General features: G+C 41.2%; 1 protein-coding gene across 8 annotated transcripts in view; it reads left to right on the top strand.

Moving 5' to 3' along the window:
- LOC126295260 (uncharacterized) overlaps positions 1-18,538 on the top strand; it is a 298,048-nt gene that overhangs the window by 146,921 nt on the left and 132,589 nt on the right. For all 8 annotated transcript variants that reach the window (XM_049987670.1, XM_049987668.1, XM_049987669.1 and 5 more), the window contains 2 exons: positions 6,120-6,157; positions 16,788-17,084. In XM_049987670.1, coding sequence (XP_049843627.1) covers positions 6,120-6,157; positions 16,788-17,084 — 335 coding nt within the window. The remainder of the gene's footprint in view (positions 1-6,119; positions 6,158-16,787; positions 17,085-18,538) is intronic.

Raw genomic sequence — 18,538 nt, 5'->3', positions numbered from 1 at the left:
CCCACAGAAGGCATTTTGTGTTGTGCAGTTTGCAAAGAGTGAGTTAGTGATTTCGGTCCCTCGTGCTTTTTGTCGATATTTTGGCATTCGTCCGCCTGCATCCGAAGACATTCACCGTCAGTATCATTGACTCGAAGAGACTGTACGCTTGTGCAAACGTAAGAGTCCAGGTCAGCCTCGCACTTCTGGTGACACGGTGGAAAGAGTTCGGCAAACGTTTGAGCAGCGTCCACACAAGTCTACTCTCCACGCGAGAAGAGAACTGGCAGTGCCCTGTACGACAGTCTGGAGAGTGTTAAGATGTCGTTCAGACTATAAACCTTACAGACTATAAACCGTACGGCTGAAATTAACGCGAGCTCTTTGGGTTAGTGATAAAGGGAAATGGATTGACTTCAGCAATGCTCTGCTAGAGGACATGGAAGACAATACATTTTTACCATGATTAATTTTCAGTAATGAAACAACATGTCATGTTAGCTGTAAAGTAAAGCGAACATTTTTGTGCCATTTCTCACGGAAAGTAGTAAGGTCCCTTCCTTTCGAAGTAAAATTCAGTGACTGGAATGAGCTGTCTCCAGTTGTTGCAGAAGTGGCTTTTCTGATGACATAATTTTCCAGCAGGACAGAACTCCACCTCTCCGGTACAACATTGTACATCATTTTCTCAATGACTCGCTGCCTCAATGTTGCATAGAGTGCGCGGGACTCCTGAGACACTGTCCGGCTTTCTCAGCATCAAAGATCGCCAGGTGTGACCCATCCCGTCGTGTGATACTTCTCTCTCTCTCTCTCTCTCTCTCTCTCTCTCTCTCTCTCTCTCTCTCTCTCTCTTCTCTGTCTCTCTCTCTCTCTCTCTCTCTCTCTCTCTCTCTCTCTCTCTCTCTTAAAGAAATGTTGATTCATCTCTCCTTTACCTCTTGAAGAACAGAGTAACAGCCACTTTAAGTTCTTTAAAAGCAGATACATTGCGTAAAATATATGACAAAAGTAGCTATTGTCTAGATCAGGTGTCTCCAAAGTTTTTAGTCCGCGGGCCACATTGACTCCTCGACGAAGTCATAAGGGCCAAGATCTAGCTAGTGGGATTAAAGCACCCTAGCGCTCCATGATCACCATAATCTAAGGCTAAAGGAGAGATGAAATCGCAAAAATCTAAGGTTGTGGGAATAGCTAGCACTGAAACGAACTACAATTTTTATTTAATTACATAATTTTGATTCGTGGACTTATTTGCCCGAAATTCTGGCGTATTTTATTCTGGCGAATTTCAAGAACAAAAAAGTATGTCACTGCACATTCCTCACGAAAGCGTCCTGCAAAGTTAACGAAATATCAAAATAATTTTTAGCAACACTATTACTGCAAGATGTAACAGAGATAGAGTATGTCAATGCATTGTTATTTCAAGTGGCGCAACAATAAGTTTAGTTATGTAGTGTTGTAGCGAGTAGCAGAGCTGATGTTGCGGTGTATTGGTCACAATAGGCCTTGAAACTCAATTGTTGGTAGTATAGGTACCACCTCAAATATTTGGGGGGCCGGATACCGGGGATGTCCGGCCAGCTAATGTGGGCCGGTTTGCCGGCCCTCACGGGCCATAGTTTGGAGACCTCTGGTCTAGATGTTGTTCGTGCTGCTGCTGCTGCTGTAGACACACAGAGCACTTGTAATGGCAAAGCTAGAATATTTCAGATTTTGTGAGTATTTTGCAATTTATCCGACGTAGGAAGTATTTTTTTATTAACAAATGTGGGATTTGGAAATTGGGACATTCATTTTGAAACACTCTGTATTTCCAACACGGTAGAGTAACTCAGAGTCCTGTATTGTATATGATACTCTGGTGTCCCTATTTTGGAACATCCTTATACTGAGGAGTGATCGAAAACACTTTTAAAATATAACTGTTTGTTAACAAAATGAAGCTCACTTATAATGTCCTCGGATCAATATCCACACAACTGCATACAACAGAAATGTCTCCCCTTCGATGTTGTCCTCGATGTCCCAAAACGATCCCCAGAGGTGTAGTAAGCAGCGGCTCGAAGGCCTGAGATGTTAATGGGCCGGTGCTTGGCATATGACAGCTGGTGAAGACAACTAGGAACTGGACTGGGTCTTCTGGTGCGGAGCACTGAGATGAAACTACAGGTACTGCCGATGCGGCTGGACGGAACTGTCGGTACCGCCGACTCGAGGCTTGATGTACGGTTAGGGGTGGCCTTAACAGCAGGCGCAGACGGATATTAGCAGCCGCTGTGCGGCCATGTGACCTGGCGTAGGAAAATACAGCCCTGCCGACAGCGCGCTCTACTGTGACGGGCGTGCTGCCTGTCGGTGAGGTCCGTGCCCCCAGATGCTGTGGAGGCAACGTCGAACTCGCCGGTAAACAGCCCAGGCCACACCGGGAAAATATCTCAGTTTTGATGACAGCCATTTACGCACGTCCATATGGCGGGGTAGCTGCCCACACGACCTGCTCGGTCTGCAGAGGATTTGACTACTGGGCAGATAAAGTGAGATTTAAAACCAGTGGTTTTCGTCAGGTCTGGAGCTGTGCTCAGATAGCATAATGCTTGAGGCAACTGATTGTAAAAGGCAGGAAATGGGCTTTTGAGTCCCAGCCTGTCACAAATTTTCATTAATCACACTATATTCGTGCCTTCAATAAGTAATGAAGATACCAGATAACCTGCTAAAGCTTCGTCTTTAGTGTTAATTTGTGGGCCACTTAGAGGAAACCCTTTTAGCCTCCCAGCCCCCGTGTCTGGTTCAGGTTCTTTGACGATACATTCACAGACAGGCACTTTCTCCAAATTCTACTCCTCGGACACATTTTCAGTGCCGTATCCTGACACGCCTCTAAATGTCCCAGCACTCCCAACAATCAGCTCAAATGAACAGTCCTCCTCGTCACCCAGTATCATCCCAGACTGGAGCAACTGAACCGTGTACCGTGCGAGAACTCCTGCTATCTATCATCGAGCCTGGATACGAGGGGCAATGATACGAGGGACATTGCCTCGCAGTCCTTCCCGATCCTGGTCCATCCCTGAGCCACACCCGTTGCCAACCCATTGCCACATGGATTATATCCCTGTGGAACACCCAGGTGCAATACCTGTCTGAGAAATCCACCGCTCAGAACCTCCTCCTATCCCATCACAGGCTTATCTGAGCTCATGAGTCTCTCTCACCTTTGGAAGCAGCCGGGTCATATACCAGAACTACTGCAATTTCAGCACAGAATTTTACACAACCACCGGCCAACTGTCCCCTCTAGTGAATGGCCACCGCCAAACTGTGGCCTAGGGCAGAGTTGTCCAGTGGTGGAACATGCTGCTAACCATAACATGCTGAATTTGAACGGCTGCTTCACATCCTGTGCCAGATGGATCCCCCTCCCCCGGAGCACCATCTTTTCTGAGTGATATACGGGGAAGCATCATGGCAACAAATCTACATTCCTGTGCTTCGCCTATAACCCATGCACCCACACTCTCTTCACAACAGTTCCCCTTTGTCTTTTCTATCAACCCCTCCCAATTTACGTCAAAAGGGATACGTGCTGCACAAACTCGTCCTGTGTCACATTCCTGTCCCGTGCACCTTCTGGATCTCTCCTGCTTTCTGGTCTCTCACACTTGTTGGCTTTCTCTGAGCTGTCAGCTGCCCTGATCTGATCCTATCCTCCCTTTCTCTGTCCCGTTTTCTTTCACTCTTCTCCCACCTCACCTGACAAAACTCACCCCTCACCTAGTCTACCTGCATTGTGTATTTAGCCAGCATGCTGAAGCTGCAGAGGTGTGTGTGCATGTGTGTGTGCGCGCGCGCACGTACGTGCGTGCGTCCACGTCCGTGTCCGTCCGTCCGTCCGTCCGTCCGTGTCTTTGAGTCTTACTTTCCATGTATTTGTCAGAGTTGTACCATGAATGATGTCACTCTATGGGGTAGTATGGATTGCCAAAGAATGTTGTAAAATGAAATAAAAAGACCAAATGAAGTGATAATGATATGGAAATGTGCACCTCTCCATTAAGGAAATGTCGGCAACTAGCAAATGACAATTGTTGTTGTTGTTGTTGTTGGTGGTGGTGGTGGTGGTGGTGGTGGTGGTGATGTGACATGACATTTTGAGAATGTTTAAAAAGAGATAAGAAGTCTGGTAAGGGCGGTAGGACGTGAAACGGGCCAGCTTGGAGCAGGAGAGGCACCACAGGACATTTTAATTTACACTGTCTATACTTTTACAAAGAAATTCATAAACTTGGTCAGCATGACCAGGAAGCATTCAGGATTCACACTCATAGCAGAGTATGTTCAGAAACATAACAGAACAATTTTTTTTTTTTTTACATGTGAAATTTCATCATTTTTTCACTTGGTATTGGCTGCATTCGTTGCTGTAGGTACACTTTTCTTCATAAGTAAGAGAGATTCTTTGATGAATTTTGCACAGCTTACAAACCATACTTACAGGTGTATGAAACTCTAGAATTTCCCAAATCTGTTAAAAACTGTGGTAAAAATTCAGATAATTAACTATAAAATTCGAGTTTTCTCTAAACATGAAGTTTAAAACGTAACAGCCCATTCATTTTTCCACAGATTAAATAAATTCTAGAGTTTCATACAACTGTAAGTATGGTTCGTAAGCTGTGCAAAATTCATCGAGGAATCTCTCTTACTTATGAAGAAAAGTGTACCTATAACAACAAACGGGAAAAAAAAAAATCGTGAAATTTCACATTTAAAAAATATTATTTTTTCGTATTTTTGAACTTCCACTGCTACAAGTGTGAATTCTGAACCCTTCCTGGTCATGCTGACAAAGTTTTCTGAATTTATTTGTAAAAGTATAGACGTGTAAATTAAAATGTCCTGTGGTGCCTCTCCTGCTCCAAGTTGGCCTGTTTGATGTCCTACCCCCCTTAACATAATAAGCAGTTGATGTATTGTATTCTGAGTGGTTTACATAATTCAACAGTTTACGATATACAGTGGAATCTTGTTAATACATTTTTGAAAGGACCACAGATTTGGAATGTCATAAACAGAAAAACATATTGCCAAAAAATACATAATTTGGTAATGATTTAATTTTTTTTCAGCAGTCAAAATGCACAGTTAAGGGTAGCATGTGTGGGGTAATATGCAACCGCATAATGTCACACATCCGGACGTGCTATATCAATAAATTATAATTGTGAATATGCCTTTGTGAGAAAATGTTTGGAATATCACACGCAGAAATTCAAAATTGTGTATTAGTATACAAGAAGCAAAACTATTTTAAATATACTGACTTTGGTGATATCCAAGCTGCACACTCGGAATGCAGGAATGTCATTTGACGTGAGACCGTAGCCTGTAGGCTCCAGAATATGAACCCATATTTTAGGACTGGATCTAAAAGACTTACATATCAATATTTAATTTCAATTTGAGTCAATTTTATTTTTAACACACCTCGTGTATGGATTTGTGTCCAGTTACTACCTCTCTATCTTATTATCCATGGTGTATCGGTACACTGTTCGACAGAAGAAAAAAAAAAAATCTCGCAGGAGAGTTAATCGAACACTGAAGTCCACTATACGGTACACTAGCAAACAAAGACCAGCCACCGAATTGACTGTGGTTTATCATTTATGTTCGCCCACAACAACATTGCACCTATCTGCGATTGGCACTTTTCAGTATGTCGTAAGTTGTCTGAGCTACTGCCAACATATACGAACTACAGTACTGTATTGTACTTCTGCGCGTCAAATTGGTCATTTCTACTGTAACTTACGATGTGTACAGTTGCCAGCACTAAAAGCACCGCCAAATTTGAACGCACTTAGTGGGGAGGGAAAACGTATAAAAAAGTTGTGTTAACATTGTTTAATGCAGATGGAATTCAGGCTTCCGAAAATGGACATACTATGCGGGAACACGTGGTAGTGAGGAACGCACTAATGAGATTCCACTGTACATTCTTTTCTGTTTTGATCCCTAGTGCCACCTAGGGATCTTGGAGAATAATAATCTACAACTTTAAGTATAGTTTTATTTTTTTGCTGTAAAATCTCACTGAATTTGTTATCTGAAACCAGTTCCTTTTGTTCCAGGAGGCAGCCACCGAAGGACCCTTTTCAGATATTACAGAGTAAGAGTTTCATTATTTTATTGACACCTTTATTTTTCTATGGTTGCCCAGAAATTAATGCACCGCATTTTTTCTGCTCGGCCAAAAACAGTGCTACGAATGTGAAACATTATGTATGTATTATTTGATGTCTCCTCAATGAGCGCGCCAATTTCTGTCACTCGAGACCGATAGCGTAGCTGTAGGACAGTTTCAAAATGGCATCTGTAGGTGATGGACGTTACGAGCAACGTGCTGTCGTTGAATTTCTCATTGCGTAGAAAGAAACTGTGGGGTGTGAAAGTTCCTGGCAGATTAAAACTGTGTACCAGACCGAGGCTCGAACTTGGGACCTTTACCTTTCGCGGGCAAATGCAACCTTCGCAGGAGAGCTTCTGTAAAGTTTGGAAGGTAGGAGACGAGGTACTGGCAGAAGTAAAGCTGTGGGGACGGGGCGTGAGTCGTGCTTTGGAAGCTCAGTCGGTAGAGCACTTGCCCGCGAAAGGCAAAGGTCCTGAGTTCGAGACTCGGTCCGGCACACAGTTTTAATCTACCAGGAAGTTTCACATCGGCACACACTCCACTGCAGAGTGAAAATCTCATTCTGGACTGTGGGGTGTATTCACAAACGCTTGTGCAAAGTCTGTGGAACATCTTCTGTCCACAGAAGTGCAGTTAGTCGCTGGGCACGGAGGGTAAGGTCGTCAGAAGGCAGTGCGGTGGAGCTCCACGATTTGCAGCGTTTGGGGAAACCGTCCACAGCTGTTACACCTGACCTGGCCCCCTCTGAGTTCCACTTGTTTGGGCATTAAAGGATGCCATTCGTGCAAGACCTTTTGAGGACGATGAGGAGGGGATTCACTCAGTGAAGCACGGGCTCCATCTCCAGTAGAAGGATTGGTACCGACAGAGTGTACACGCCCTTGTTTCACGCTGGAGGAAGGCTGTAGAATGGGATGGAGATTACGTGGAAAAATAGGGTGTGTAGATAAAGCATCGTGTAATTCTCATTATGTTCAATAAAGAATCGTTGAAGGAAAAGAAATGCGGTGCGTTACTTTCTTGGCAGCCCTCATATGTGGCAGAGTTGGAGCCTTCGTGCTTTCTTCCACATCTGTCCAGATCGTCTAAGAGAAATTCTCACTGATTGCAAGGTCACAGTGAGGTGATTGCTGGGGTGGTTCCTGAACGCGGCCCATTTCTTCCCCATACGTCTGCGACTCAAACTTGTGCTTATATTCTAGTGACAATTGTTGTGAAGAGGTCATTGAACACTTATCTGCCCTCATTTTGAGATTCATTTTCCATATAACTTTACTTTGTGCTCAGAAAATAAACATTCAGTCAAGGTAAAGATTCCAGAACCACAATTAACTTTCTGCGTAGCAAGCTTATCTCCATTTCTTGTGATCCGTTGCTTCCTCCTCCAGTTTGCCATGTTTGCAAGCTGCCTTGCAGTCACCCAGGAGCTGAGTCATTTGTCTTCCCGCTTTTCCCCTTCCCTGTTACATATCTGTAAGTAATAGTCTCTATGATCTTATTTTGCTACAAATAAGCCTTAAGTCACTTTTTCTCTCTAATTTTCATATCTTCCATGTAATTAGCTATCTTATACCAACCTTCTTAGGATCCTTTAAAATGTCACTAAGTGCAACCAAAGCAGTTACTGTTGTAGACCACTTATGATTAGTTTCATTCTTTGGTGTACCTGTTTAATATATAACTATGCCTCTATCACAGATTCTCAAAATAGAAATTGCTATCAGGGCCAACAACGTATCCTATAAAATAAAGTTCATTAGTATTGACTTCATGATTACCAGTTAATAAAATTATTCTCACACAAACAGTAACACACTAGATTTTGATGTAATAACAAGAAAGCTCGATTTTATTCACAGAGGGTGACTTGCACAGATTTTTCCCTCAAGACAGTGTGTGAGCAACTGCAAAATATCAGTTGAAATATACAAACCCAGATATCTATTAATAGATAGCTCCACTCGGTCTGTGACTTCCCTCAGGGTTTTGATTGGACTGTGTAAAAAAAAGATTGGACTGTGTAAAAAAAAGATTGGACTGTGTAAAAAAAGATTGGACTGTGTAAAAAAAGATTGGACTGTGTAAAAAAAGATTGGACTGTGTAAAAAAAAGATTGGACTGTGTAAAAAAAAGATTGGACTGTGTAAAAAAAAGATTGGACTGTGTAAAAAAAAGATTGGACTGTGTAAAAAAAAAGATTGGACTGTGTAAAAAAAAGATTGGACTGTTTAAAAAATTGGGACTTTGTACGGGCACTGATGACCACGCAGTTGAACACCCCACAAACCCATTATCATCATTGACAGTTCAGTGCTGCCTGTGTTGTCGACCTGGCTTGCTCCGTTCATCTGCATTGATTGTTTCTGCCAACGCTGTTTTGTTCTTTTTTCATTTCTTGAGATGGCAGGTTTAAGTGCACAATGTGGAGCTGTGAAATTTTGTTTTCTACTCAGTAAAAATTATGCTGAAACTGTTTTAATGTTGAAAATGGCTTACCATGATGACATTATGGGAAAATTCGAGTGTAAGAGTGGTTTGCTCTATTTAAAAATGGTGACATGTCGATTTTTGACAAATCTCATTCCAGACATCTGTTGACTGCCTGAATCGACAAAAATATTGAAAAAGATTAGAGCGCTTGTGCTTCCAGACCATCAACAGGCAATTCATCAAATGTCAGATATTAGTGAGCTATCTTGGAGCTCAGTTCAGCGAATTTTAATGGAAGGTTTTGGAATGAAAAGGGTTGCTGCCAAGTTTGTTCCTCGGGTTCTGACTGACAATTGAAAGAAACTTCAAGTTGAAACATTTCACGCTTTGAAATGACAGTTTGAAGCTGCTCCACACCCTAACTTGCCTGTCCTGGCTCCCTGCGATCTTTTGTTATTTCCGTGAATGAAAAATGACATGGAAGGATGACGATTTGACAGCATTGGAGAAGTCGAGAAAAAAAAACAAAGGAGGAGCTGTCAACCATTTCTATAGATGGCTACAAAAAATGTTTCAAACAGTGTAAGCACCGGTGGGGCAGATATATTAGTTGTAATGGAGAGTATTTCAAGGGGGACAGAGTTGTTTTGTAAACAATTTGAAATCGTGTAGCTTTTTTACACCGTCATATTGCACGATTCAGCTATCTTTCCAAATACAAACCCACTGTGAGGCCCTTCGAAGCTCTGTCAGGTGCTAATAATGATGCCTTACACGACTCCACATCACCTATGCAATCACTCGACATCTGATGCTATTCACACCCCTTATTTATCCTACCGCGCCTTGTAACAACTCCGAGCACTGACAGCACTAATGCAGTCGGGTAACCATTCTATTTGTCGGAAAGAATTACATCTGTGAATCATTTAACTACCTGCAGGAGACGCGTACACGTACTGTGATTTCTCAGTGTTTAACTTTTTTGATCGAGCAGTGTACTAACATTACTGTCAGTACTACAGTCTCTGTGAGTAAAATTGGTACAGCTCTGTTTATATTGGTGTATTAATGTAGATCAAAACAGCAGAATGTTGTGTCTGCTGCTACCCTGGTCAGCAACTGTATTCTGCAGAATTTCTCAGGCCTCAGCTGAGTTTCTTCTGTGGAAACCTATTGCACCATTCACTGTAACTTCTGTGAAGCTACATTTCCGTAATTAATTGCGCCTGTGCAACGGACAGCTTCGAAAACACTTTTGTTCAGTTGTTGCTGATCTTGGTCGCCAGTCGTCCACCCGTATGGCACTCCATTTTGCAGGATGTTGGCGTGCTGATGTGCAGTCGAATTCCTCGTGTAGTCCTTCTCGGTCTCCCTACATACTGCGGGTGCAGTACCGTCAGCCACGCCGGACCAACTCTTCCCTCGGCACTCCTTTGGGCCTGGTGATAGTTATCTGCTGCATCTCTGTGGAGCACACAGTCCCACAGTGTGCTCACACTGCTCCAGGCACAACTGTCATTCATCTGTTTTCTGTTTTTTTGTGGCTACGTAACATACTGTCCTTGACTGTTCGGCCAATGTATGAGGTGTGTGAGAAAATTAATGATACTGATTTTTTTTAATCTGCTAATATTTTTTTCTCAAACACCAATACTGTCCCCTTAAGAGTAGTTCCCTACAATGTTAAAAAATATATCGGCTCAACCACTTGTTTATAGTGTAAAACACTAAGATTGATGCTTTTCGGAAGTCAGGCTTCCATCGTCAGAATAATAAAAAGTAAAAGAACCTGTTAAAACTCACTAAAATGGAACAGGCACCAGGCGCAATAAAATTGATAATAAAAGTAAAACATCGTGGCTACTTCCCTTGTTGCGGCCGTGTCTTCCAAGGTGCATCTCCACATAGTCCTCAAACTATAAAAAACTCTAAAATGGTGTCACCTATGGTGTTCGACATCTAACCACGTGGCTCTCTCCTCTATCATCATAAACCGCCCGTGTGTCTTCGTTGATACCACACACCACGTAGCCAAACACCACACTTGAAATGCGATTGAGCTCTCGTGCAAGTAAACAAGGAAGTCACAGAGATGACTACACAAACAGATAATGTATACATGTTCCAAGGACCTCATGAAATGATGGTATCCTGCCAATTGCTAAAAATGTAGTTACTAAAAGAAACCAGTGAAATGTTTGAAAAAGTTATTTGTATCACCAGTTAGCTCTTCATTCAGTGTGTTCTGATTATCAATTTTTTTGTGCCTGGTGCATGTTCCATTTTAGCGAGTTGTAACAGGTTTGTTTACTTTTTATTATTCTGATGATGGAAGCTTAACTTCCGAAATGCGTCAATCTTAGTGTTTTACACTATAAACAGATGGTTGAGCCGATATATTTTTTAACATTGACATTCACAACCACGACCTCTCGTCCAGTATGGATAAAATCATAGTTCCCTACAGCAGCTGTACAGTGGCAGAGTTATTGTCTGCGTTCTCGGTAGCAGCGCTGAGATGCTTCGACTGGCAGAGCCTTTTAACATGTTGGTCACACCGTTTTGAACTTTCTCCAGAGTCCCAAAATGATGTCATTCTAAAATATTTTTCAATTTTGGGAAAAGAAAAAAATTCACAAGGACTCGGCTCAGGCGAGTAGGATGACTTCGGAGCCATAGGGATGCCTCCGCGAGGAAGTGGTTGTGTGATGTGGCATCAACTTGTCTTCAACATCCAGTCTCATTCAATTCTCTCTTTTCCTGAGCCTTTCGAAGACATATTTGTAAATCTTTTGGTGGCCGGTCTGTCCTGGAGGAAGAAATTCTTTATGCACGGTAACCCTATTGTCAAAAAATCAGCATTGTTTTGATCCTAAATTTGCTAATTCAACCTCTTTTTTTGTCAAGGTGATGTCTGTGTGCCACTCCTCACTTTGCCATGTCCTCGGGATTGTACTAAGAAATCCAGAATTCGTCACCTGTGATGACACGAGGCAACCGTTCGTGGTCATTGGCAGTCTTCTCGAAAAGCTCAATGCACACATTTCTTCAGTTGTCCTTCTGTGAGGTTTTTCAGTACCATTTTGGCAAAAAACAATTTGCATGTATGAATCTTGAGTCAAAATTACATGTATGGTGAAAATGTTTGAGTTTACAGGGTTGCAACAGGTTCTGGAAGTCGGGGAATGTCAGGGAATTTGAAACCCATCAGGGAAATTTGAAAAAAAGAAAAAGAAAAACACCACCACCACCACCAATAACAACAACAATACTGGAAAATCTCATTTTTACAATGCAATGAACACCCTTAGCTGCTTACAGGCATTGACATATGTCAACGGGGACAGATGAAAATGTGTGCCCCGACCGGGACTCGAACCATGGATCTCCTGCTTACTTGGCAGACACTTTATCCATCTGACCCACCGAGGACACAGAGGATAGCATGACTGCAGGGATTTATCTCTGGCACCCCTCCCGCGAAACCCACATTTTGCAAATAAATGAACATAAAAAAACCAATCAGGGTATTTTTAATTATTCTAGTTCTGTATGTGTTGAATCTCACAGTTGACATGCTATGAAAATTTGTCTCTAACGTCAGTACTTTTTTAGAAATGGGTCATTTATGGCAAAAAGTGTAGTTCAGAGATGCTGAGGTTTAAAACTTTTTTATTACAAATTCTTATACAGATGTACATTCCTGCGCCTTTGATGCACTAGGATTGCCCTGGCCCACAGTCTGTGTCTTCTTCAGTGTGACAACAGCCCAGTGCTTGCCTCCTCCTTTTCTTTCTCGCTTCTGTCGTTTGCTGAGCAGCTAACTCTGCTTCACGTACGCGAAGTGCATACAGTTCCTGCAGTCCTTTAGCTGTGTTCTGTCCAAATCATACCCCTAACTTCTCCAGAACCTTAAGTCTTTCATAGTTCCCACCATTAAAAGTTATTACAGCATCAGACATTGCTAACTTTAGAATCATAAGGCCAACAAATATATTTTTAAGCACACGACACCACACAACATTATTGAAGGACTCATTCACATTCTGGGTCTTCCAAGGTAAACACTTCTTTAGTAGCTCAGGATTTGCCAAATCTCTGTAAATAAGTTTGATTGCCTCCATTATTACCAAAGGAAGCGAATGTTTACTTGTAAATTCATGCAGGGTGCCAGGAAATTCAGCTTGTCGATCTTTACACCGAGTGTTTGGTGGAGGTGGACACAAAGCATGACAAGGCTTTTCATCGGCTGATATTCAATGAAAGAAAGTGCTTCACACACCTCTTTTCATCTTCTCTAAATTGTCACAGTTCTCTCTAATGGATTCCCCATAATATTCCTGTAATTCATCGATTACTTTGTCTGTTAGTCTTCCAGCACATTTTATTGTCTAGGCATCAGACAGTTTTGTATTACCCAGCTTGGTTTTTAGGTTTATTTCTAATTCCAACTTCTGAGACGTAGTAGTAGGCACAAAACACAGCAATTCACAGCCTTCTAAACTGTGTAGTTCCCAAGATACGACTGGTCAACTGCGACAGTATATGCATAGCCGCAAAATTTGACAGTCACATGTCAACATTCAAAATATTATTTGAAGGTCTCACAATTGTCTGATTTTAATGCATTATATAAAAAATGTTCAGGAAAGTCCAAAGTAAATTATGGAGTAGAAAACAGAAAATGTCAAATTTCAACGAATTTCGCATACAATGTCTCCTTAAGCTTTTGCCAACATCAGGAAATGCCATCTGCTGGAAATTTTTTTTTTTTTTTTTTAGATATTTTCTCGTTTGTGGTATTGTTTCTTGTGCCGTAGCTGCAGCCAGATTGTCAACTTACGTCTTAACTTACCCTTGAGAACTTAAAATTTGTCAGGGAAAAATGGTAAAATTTGTCTGGATATCAGGGACTTTGACTTTCAGAAACTTGGGAACCCTGGTTTAACGGGTCACCTGTTATCCTTAATTTTAAACATCGGTCTGTTCTCACAAGAGTGCACACACATTCAACATTTTCATTGGCTTTTGAAGTTGGAGGTCCCACTGAGTGAGGTTCATCTTAACCGATTAGTGCCGGGATTAATTTTTTCGTGATATTTTTTAAAAAACTGGGTTATTACATTTGTAAAAGGCATAAATTACACAACAGAGTTGTTTCGATGAAAGTCGTTACCGCTATTAGCGAAATATTTGATGTTGCCATATGGCAACGCTAGGTGCTTTCACCACTTAAATTTATATGGATTACAACTTCAACTAAAATAAGTAGGTTATTGAAATTTCTTATTACATATACAAGTTTTGTGCAAATTTATTATTCAGTCTTCATCATACAATTAATATTTTATAACACAGTACAATTAATAATCAAAAATCAAACCTTGAACTCAGCATTATTTTAAATAAAATGGAATAAAACAGTCAATACACAATCCCCCATTACACTTTGAACACATTGTTCTCACAATAGATTTACAGTCCTTGTGTGCACACCTTTTCTTCTTCTTTCCTTCTGTGTGTTGGACTAGGTGGTCAGTCTTATCAAACCTAATTGAATCTGATATGCAGCTGTCGGAACATGTCGTTGATGCTCCTTTTGGTAAAGCTTGGTGTCGTTGCAAGTACACTGTTGCTACTTCTTTCTTGAAATCAAGCTGAGAAATAGTTTGGTTTCTTACCTCAGATACAGTTGGCTCTGGTATATTTGGATGTTGTGTAGCTGTTTCAGGTACAATTGGATCTTGTGCAGTACGCATTGATGGTGCCGGTAGATTACAGTGCTCATAACCAACACCGATCCTTTAGTTATTTGGCATCCTTATTTCAGCATTAGCTCGTAGTTGACGAGAGGACAGGTTGTCCAATAATCTGTAAAAATAAGAAATGAAATAGCAAATCATAATAGAGTCGGCATCAGTATACAAACAATTACAAACCAATGGTAGGCATACTTACCTGCCAACATGTTCATTTCCTGAATCTTCATCTGTGTCTACATTCGGATCTGGGGGATCAACAAACACATCACCTTCAGTATCGTCATTATAAAGAATCTCCAGCGCCTCAGCAAGCGAGAAACCTCTTCTACAACAAAAATTCACCCTTTTACTGAGTACAAGCACCTAGCGTTGCCATATGGCAACACCAATGTTCAAACGTCCTAAATGAACGTACTATATTTCACAGCAAGCAGTAACCTCCAAAGAATATATATTTGAGTATTTAAAGTACAACCATACTAAAAAACCAAATGATATAAGTTATTGTGTAAAACATACTTACTCAAACTTATACCCCATTTTTCTTTGTCATTCAGCAAACGACAACTTTCAACACTGTTTACGCCGCAGAACTTTAATGTCTTGTTAAAACTGTTGCATTGTAGTGATCTTTACAGTCTTGTGGAACGGAATGCAGTGCTACTGACACTCTCGCTTCGTTGATGTCATGGAATCAATGATTTTAAAAAAGTGTTTCAAACGTTGTCATATGGCAACGCACGGCACTGATGGGTTAAACGCATTCTCGGCCTTCCGAAAATGATTTGTGGCAGCGAAAAACTTTTGCTTTTAACGAGGAATGTTCCCTGTTGACACGTTCCAACTTTTCGCAGGTCACACTTGCAGATTCCCCAGATCTAACACAAAAGTCGATTGCGTAACATTGCTCTAAATTCCGTTCTTCCAGCTTCTTAACACGCACTGACATCACGACTTCACTGATAGCCCTCTCAAATATCATGTGTTGGCTGCGAGGGGCTGAAACTTGGGACTGAGCATTTGGAGGGTGTGAACACACCGATCTGCACCAGTAGAACAACACGGCAGTGCCAGATCGCTCACAGTAATGTCAGTCTCATTACTTTTCTTATATCATTCTCCTCGATGAGTGAAAAAATCTCACTCATAGTCCCTCCCTGTTCTGCCAATGTTTCCCATTCGTTATGCCGTTTTATCATCATCATCAATTATCTGCTATATTAGCAGGTCCTTAGCCTCTCCATTTTCTGCGATCTATTGCTTCCTTCTTAAGGCTGCTGTATGTAGTACCGTCCATCATCTCGTGCAGTATTTGGAATCTCTTCCTTCCTCGCTTCCTTTTCCCTTAACCTTCTAAAACTGTTTTTATCAGTCCGTCATTCTTTCTTAATATATGCTGAATCCAATTTATTTTTATTCTCTTTATTGCATCTAGTAACTGTCTTTTCTCTCCCACTCTTCTCAGTATCTCTTCATTTTTTACTCTGTCCGTCCAACTTATTCTGTCCATCTTCCACCATGTCCAGATCTCAAAAGCCTCCAGCCTTTCTCTTGTCTTTTTTCCTCATAGTGCACGTTTCGGCGCCATATAGAAGAACACTCCATACAAAATATTTTATGAGTCTCTTCCTGAGTTCTCTGTCCAGACTGCTACAGAAAATCCTCCCTTTCTTATAAAACACCTCTTTTGCCATTTGCTATCCTTGTTTTAATTTCTGTGGTGCACTTCCAGTTGGAGTCTATACTGCTTCCAACATACTTAAATTTTTGCACCTGTTCTAGTATTTCTCCATTCAGCATAAGTTTTATTTCCTTATTTCCTCCTAGTGCCAATACTTTTGTTTTATTTGAGTTAATTTTCATTCCATATTTTTTTTCGTTAGTTGCAATGGTGTCCACCAAATCCTGTAATTCTTTTCCCCCTGTGGCTAGAAGGACCATGTCATCAGCAAATGTCAAACACCCTACTCTTCTTCCTCCAATTTCTACGCCTTTGTCATCTAATGAGCATCGGTCAATCATATTTTCCGAGTAGAGGTTGAAAAGAGTAGGTGATAGACAACATCTTTGTCTTACTGCTTTTTCTAGTCTGATCCAGTCTGTACTTTCTCCTCTCACTTTAACTGAATCTTTTGATTAAGATAAAATGAGTTTATAAGTCCTCTTGTTTTCCAGGCCACTCTCTTTTCCCTTATTATAGTCGCCAGCTTGTCCCAAACCACACAGTCAAATGCCTTTTCCAGATCGATGAAGCACATATATAGGTCTCTTCCTTTTTCAATAAACCTTTCTCCCGTTTTGTATTAACTGTTTTTGTTTCGGCCTGAGTTCCAGGTATTGTTCGTACTCATTAACTGTTATAGAGCTCCACGAATCTCTACTCATTGAATACTGTCTCTGTCCCACTGAAACAGCACCGCCATCCTGACACCGACCGGCCATTTGGTCTTCGAGGCTGCCCGCACCGGGCAGACAGTCCCCGATTCGTCTCACCCTGGTGGCGGCCACTGTGAGGACTCCACAGCGTCGGACACGGCGTCATCGACAGGCGACACTGCTGCTCTGGCCTCAGCCGACAATGGGGGTATCGCCGAGAGCAGTGATTTCAACCGGGTGGGTGAGGAGCGGCGTCTCGACGGCACGGGTGACACGACGCAGCCGACCTGCTACGTGGAGATCATTGCTAAGGCCATATTGCGTTCGCCGGAAAGGTTCGTAGCGGCATTAAAATGTGATAAATCCTTTTGTGAAACTTCACTACCCGGTCCTCAAATTATGCCACCACAGTTTGGCTAAACCCGTGGTGTGCTATATGTTCGGTAGGCATAAGTTGGTGGTCGCTCGGTCAGCCGTAAGGTGCTTTGAAGGTTCTCTCCAGATGTTTGACTTGTCAGCTGATATCGTATCAGGATAATTGCTTTGCCTAACGTTGTCAGTGACGAGGTTTCTTTCTCATCATCCTTATTTTGACTGGCTCGTTGCGACCACCGTGATTTCGTCTGCTGTCCCAGCTCACTTATTGTCTCCTTGTTACAAAAGAATTTTCAGCTAATTGTACAAATGAATCATACAAAATTACATTATTCCAGACAGTGATACCTTCTAACTAATTTTCGAATTATTGCTGGTTTACAGTATGAAATATTTTAATATAACATGGAATATTCATTCGAGATATAATTTACAGAATAAATTATTTTTATTGTCGGAAACTTTTAAGATCTGGTATTATAAATGTTTCCTTATTGACTGAAAGGAGTATATTTTATAATAAAGTTATTACATAGAAATGTTAACTGTGTAATAGAAAAACTAGTTAAACACGAAATATAAGTGAGTTAGAATTGAAATAGGGTACTAATAAACACGTGATATAACAGGTATTTGTACTGAAAAGTGCTCTTTGCTACTTAAGTACAGGCTATTCAGCTGCCGGATGGTGTGATATGATAAGATGCAGTTTGTGTCATCTGATTCTGTCACACTACATAACACTCTCCTCCCCACAATCCACTCGAGTATTGCACATAAAATTTATACTCAAAACACTATTAGGATATGTGTGGAGCGGAATAGGAAGTGTATTACAAACTTTAAAAAGACTTCTCTCTTTTGTTATGTAGTACATAAGTGTTTAACAAGATAAAAGGTTTGTTTATGAGCATTAACATCATTTCATAGAGAAAATTGGCAAAATAATACTTTTTATGTTTCAGATACTTTCTTTTTTTCCTTAGTCTTTCCTCTCACAGTCTCAAAGTTGTTTCCATAGCATGTATACAGAAAGTCACCATTTCATTGACCTGACCATCTAATTTTATGGGTCATGCCATCATGATGTACCTGAAATGTACAGCGTGTCCAGGAAAGGGCTCCCTGATTTCAAAATTAAATATCTCGACAACAAAGACCGATAGAGGAATGCAGTAAACGGTATGTTTATTGTGAAAGCTGTAAGAAGTTTATACACCAGTTTGACATAATAGTTACAAAAGTTGCTAACAGATGGCGCTGTACACTGTACAGCTCATATCAGCATACATAAGTGAAATAATTGTATGGAAACAATCTTTTCAAACAGTCACATCACAATGTTTTCAAAATGTTCACCATTGGTACTAAAGAGGTGGCACAAATGAAGAATGACATTCGCCATCACATTTCG

This window comes from Schistocerca gregaria, chromosome 11 (genome assembly GCF_023897955.1).
Source record: "Schistocerca gregaria isolate iqSchGreg1 chromosome 11, iqSchGreg1.2, whole genome shotgun sequence".
Lineage (NCBI taxonomy): Eukaryota > Metazoa > Arthropoda > Insecta > Orthoptera > Acrididae > Schistocerca > Schistocerca gregaria.
This window is presented reverse-complemented; position numbering and strand designations above follow the sequence as displayed.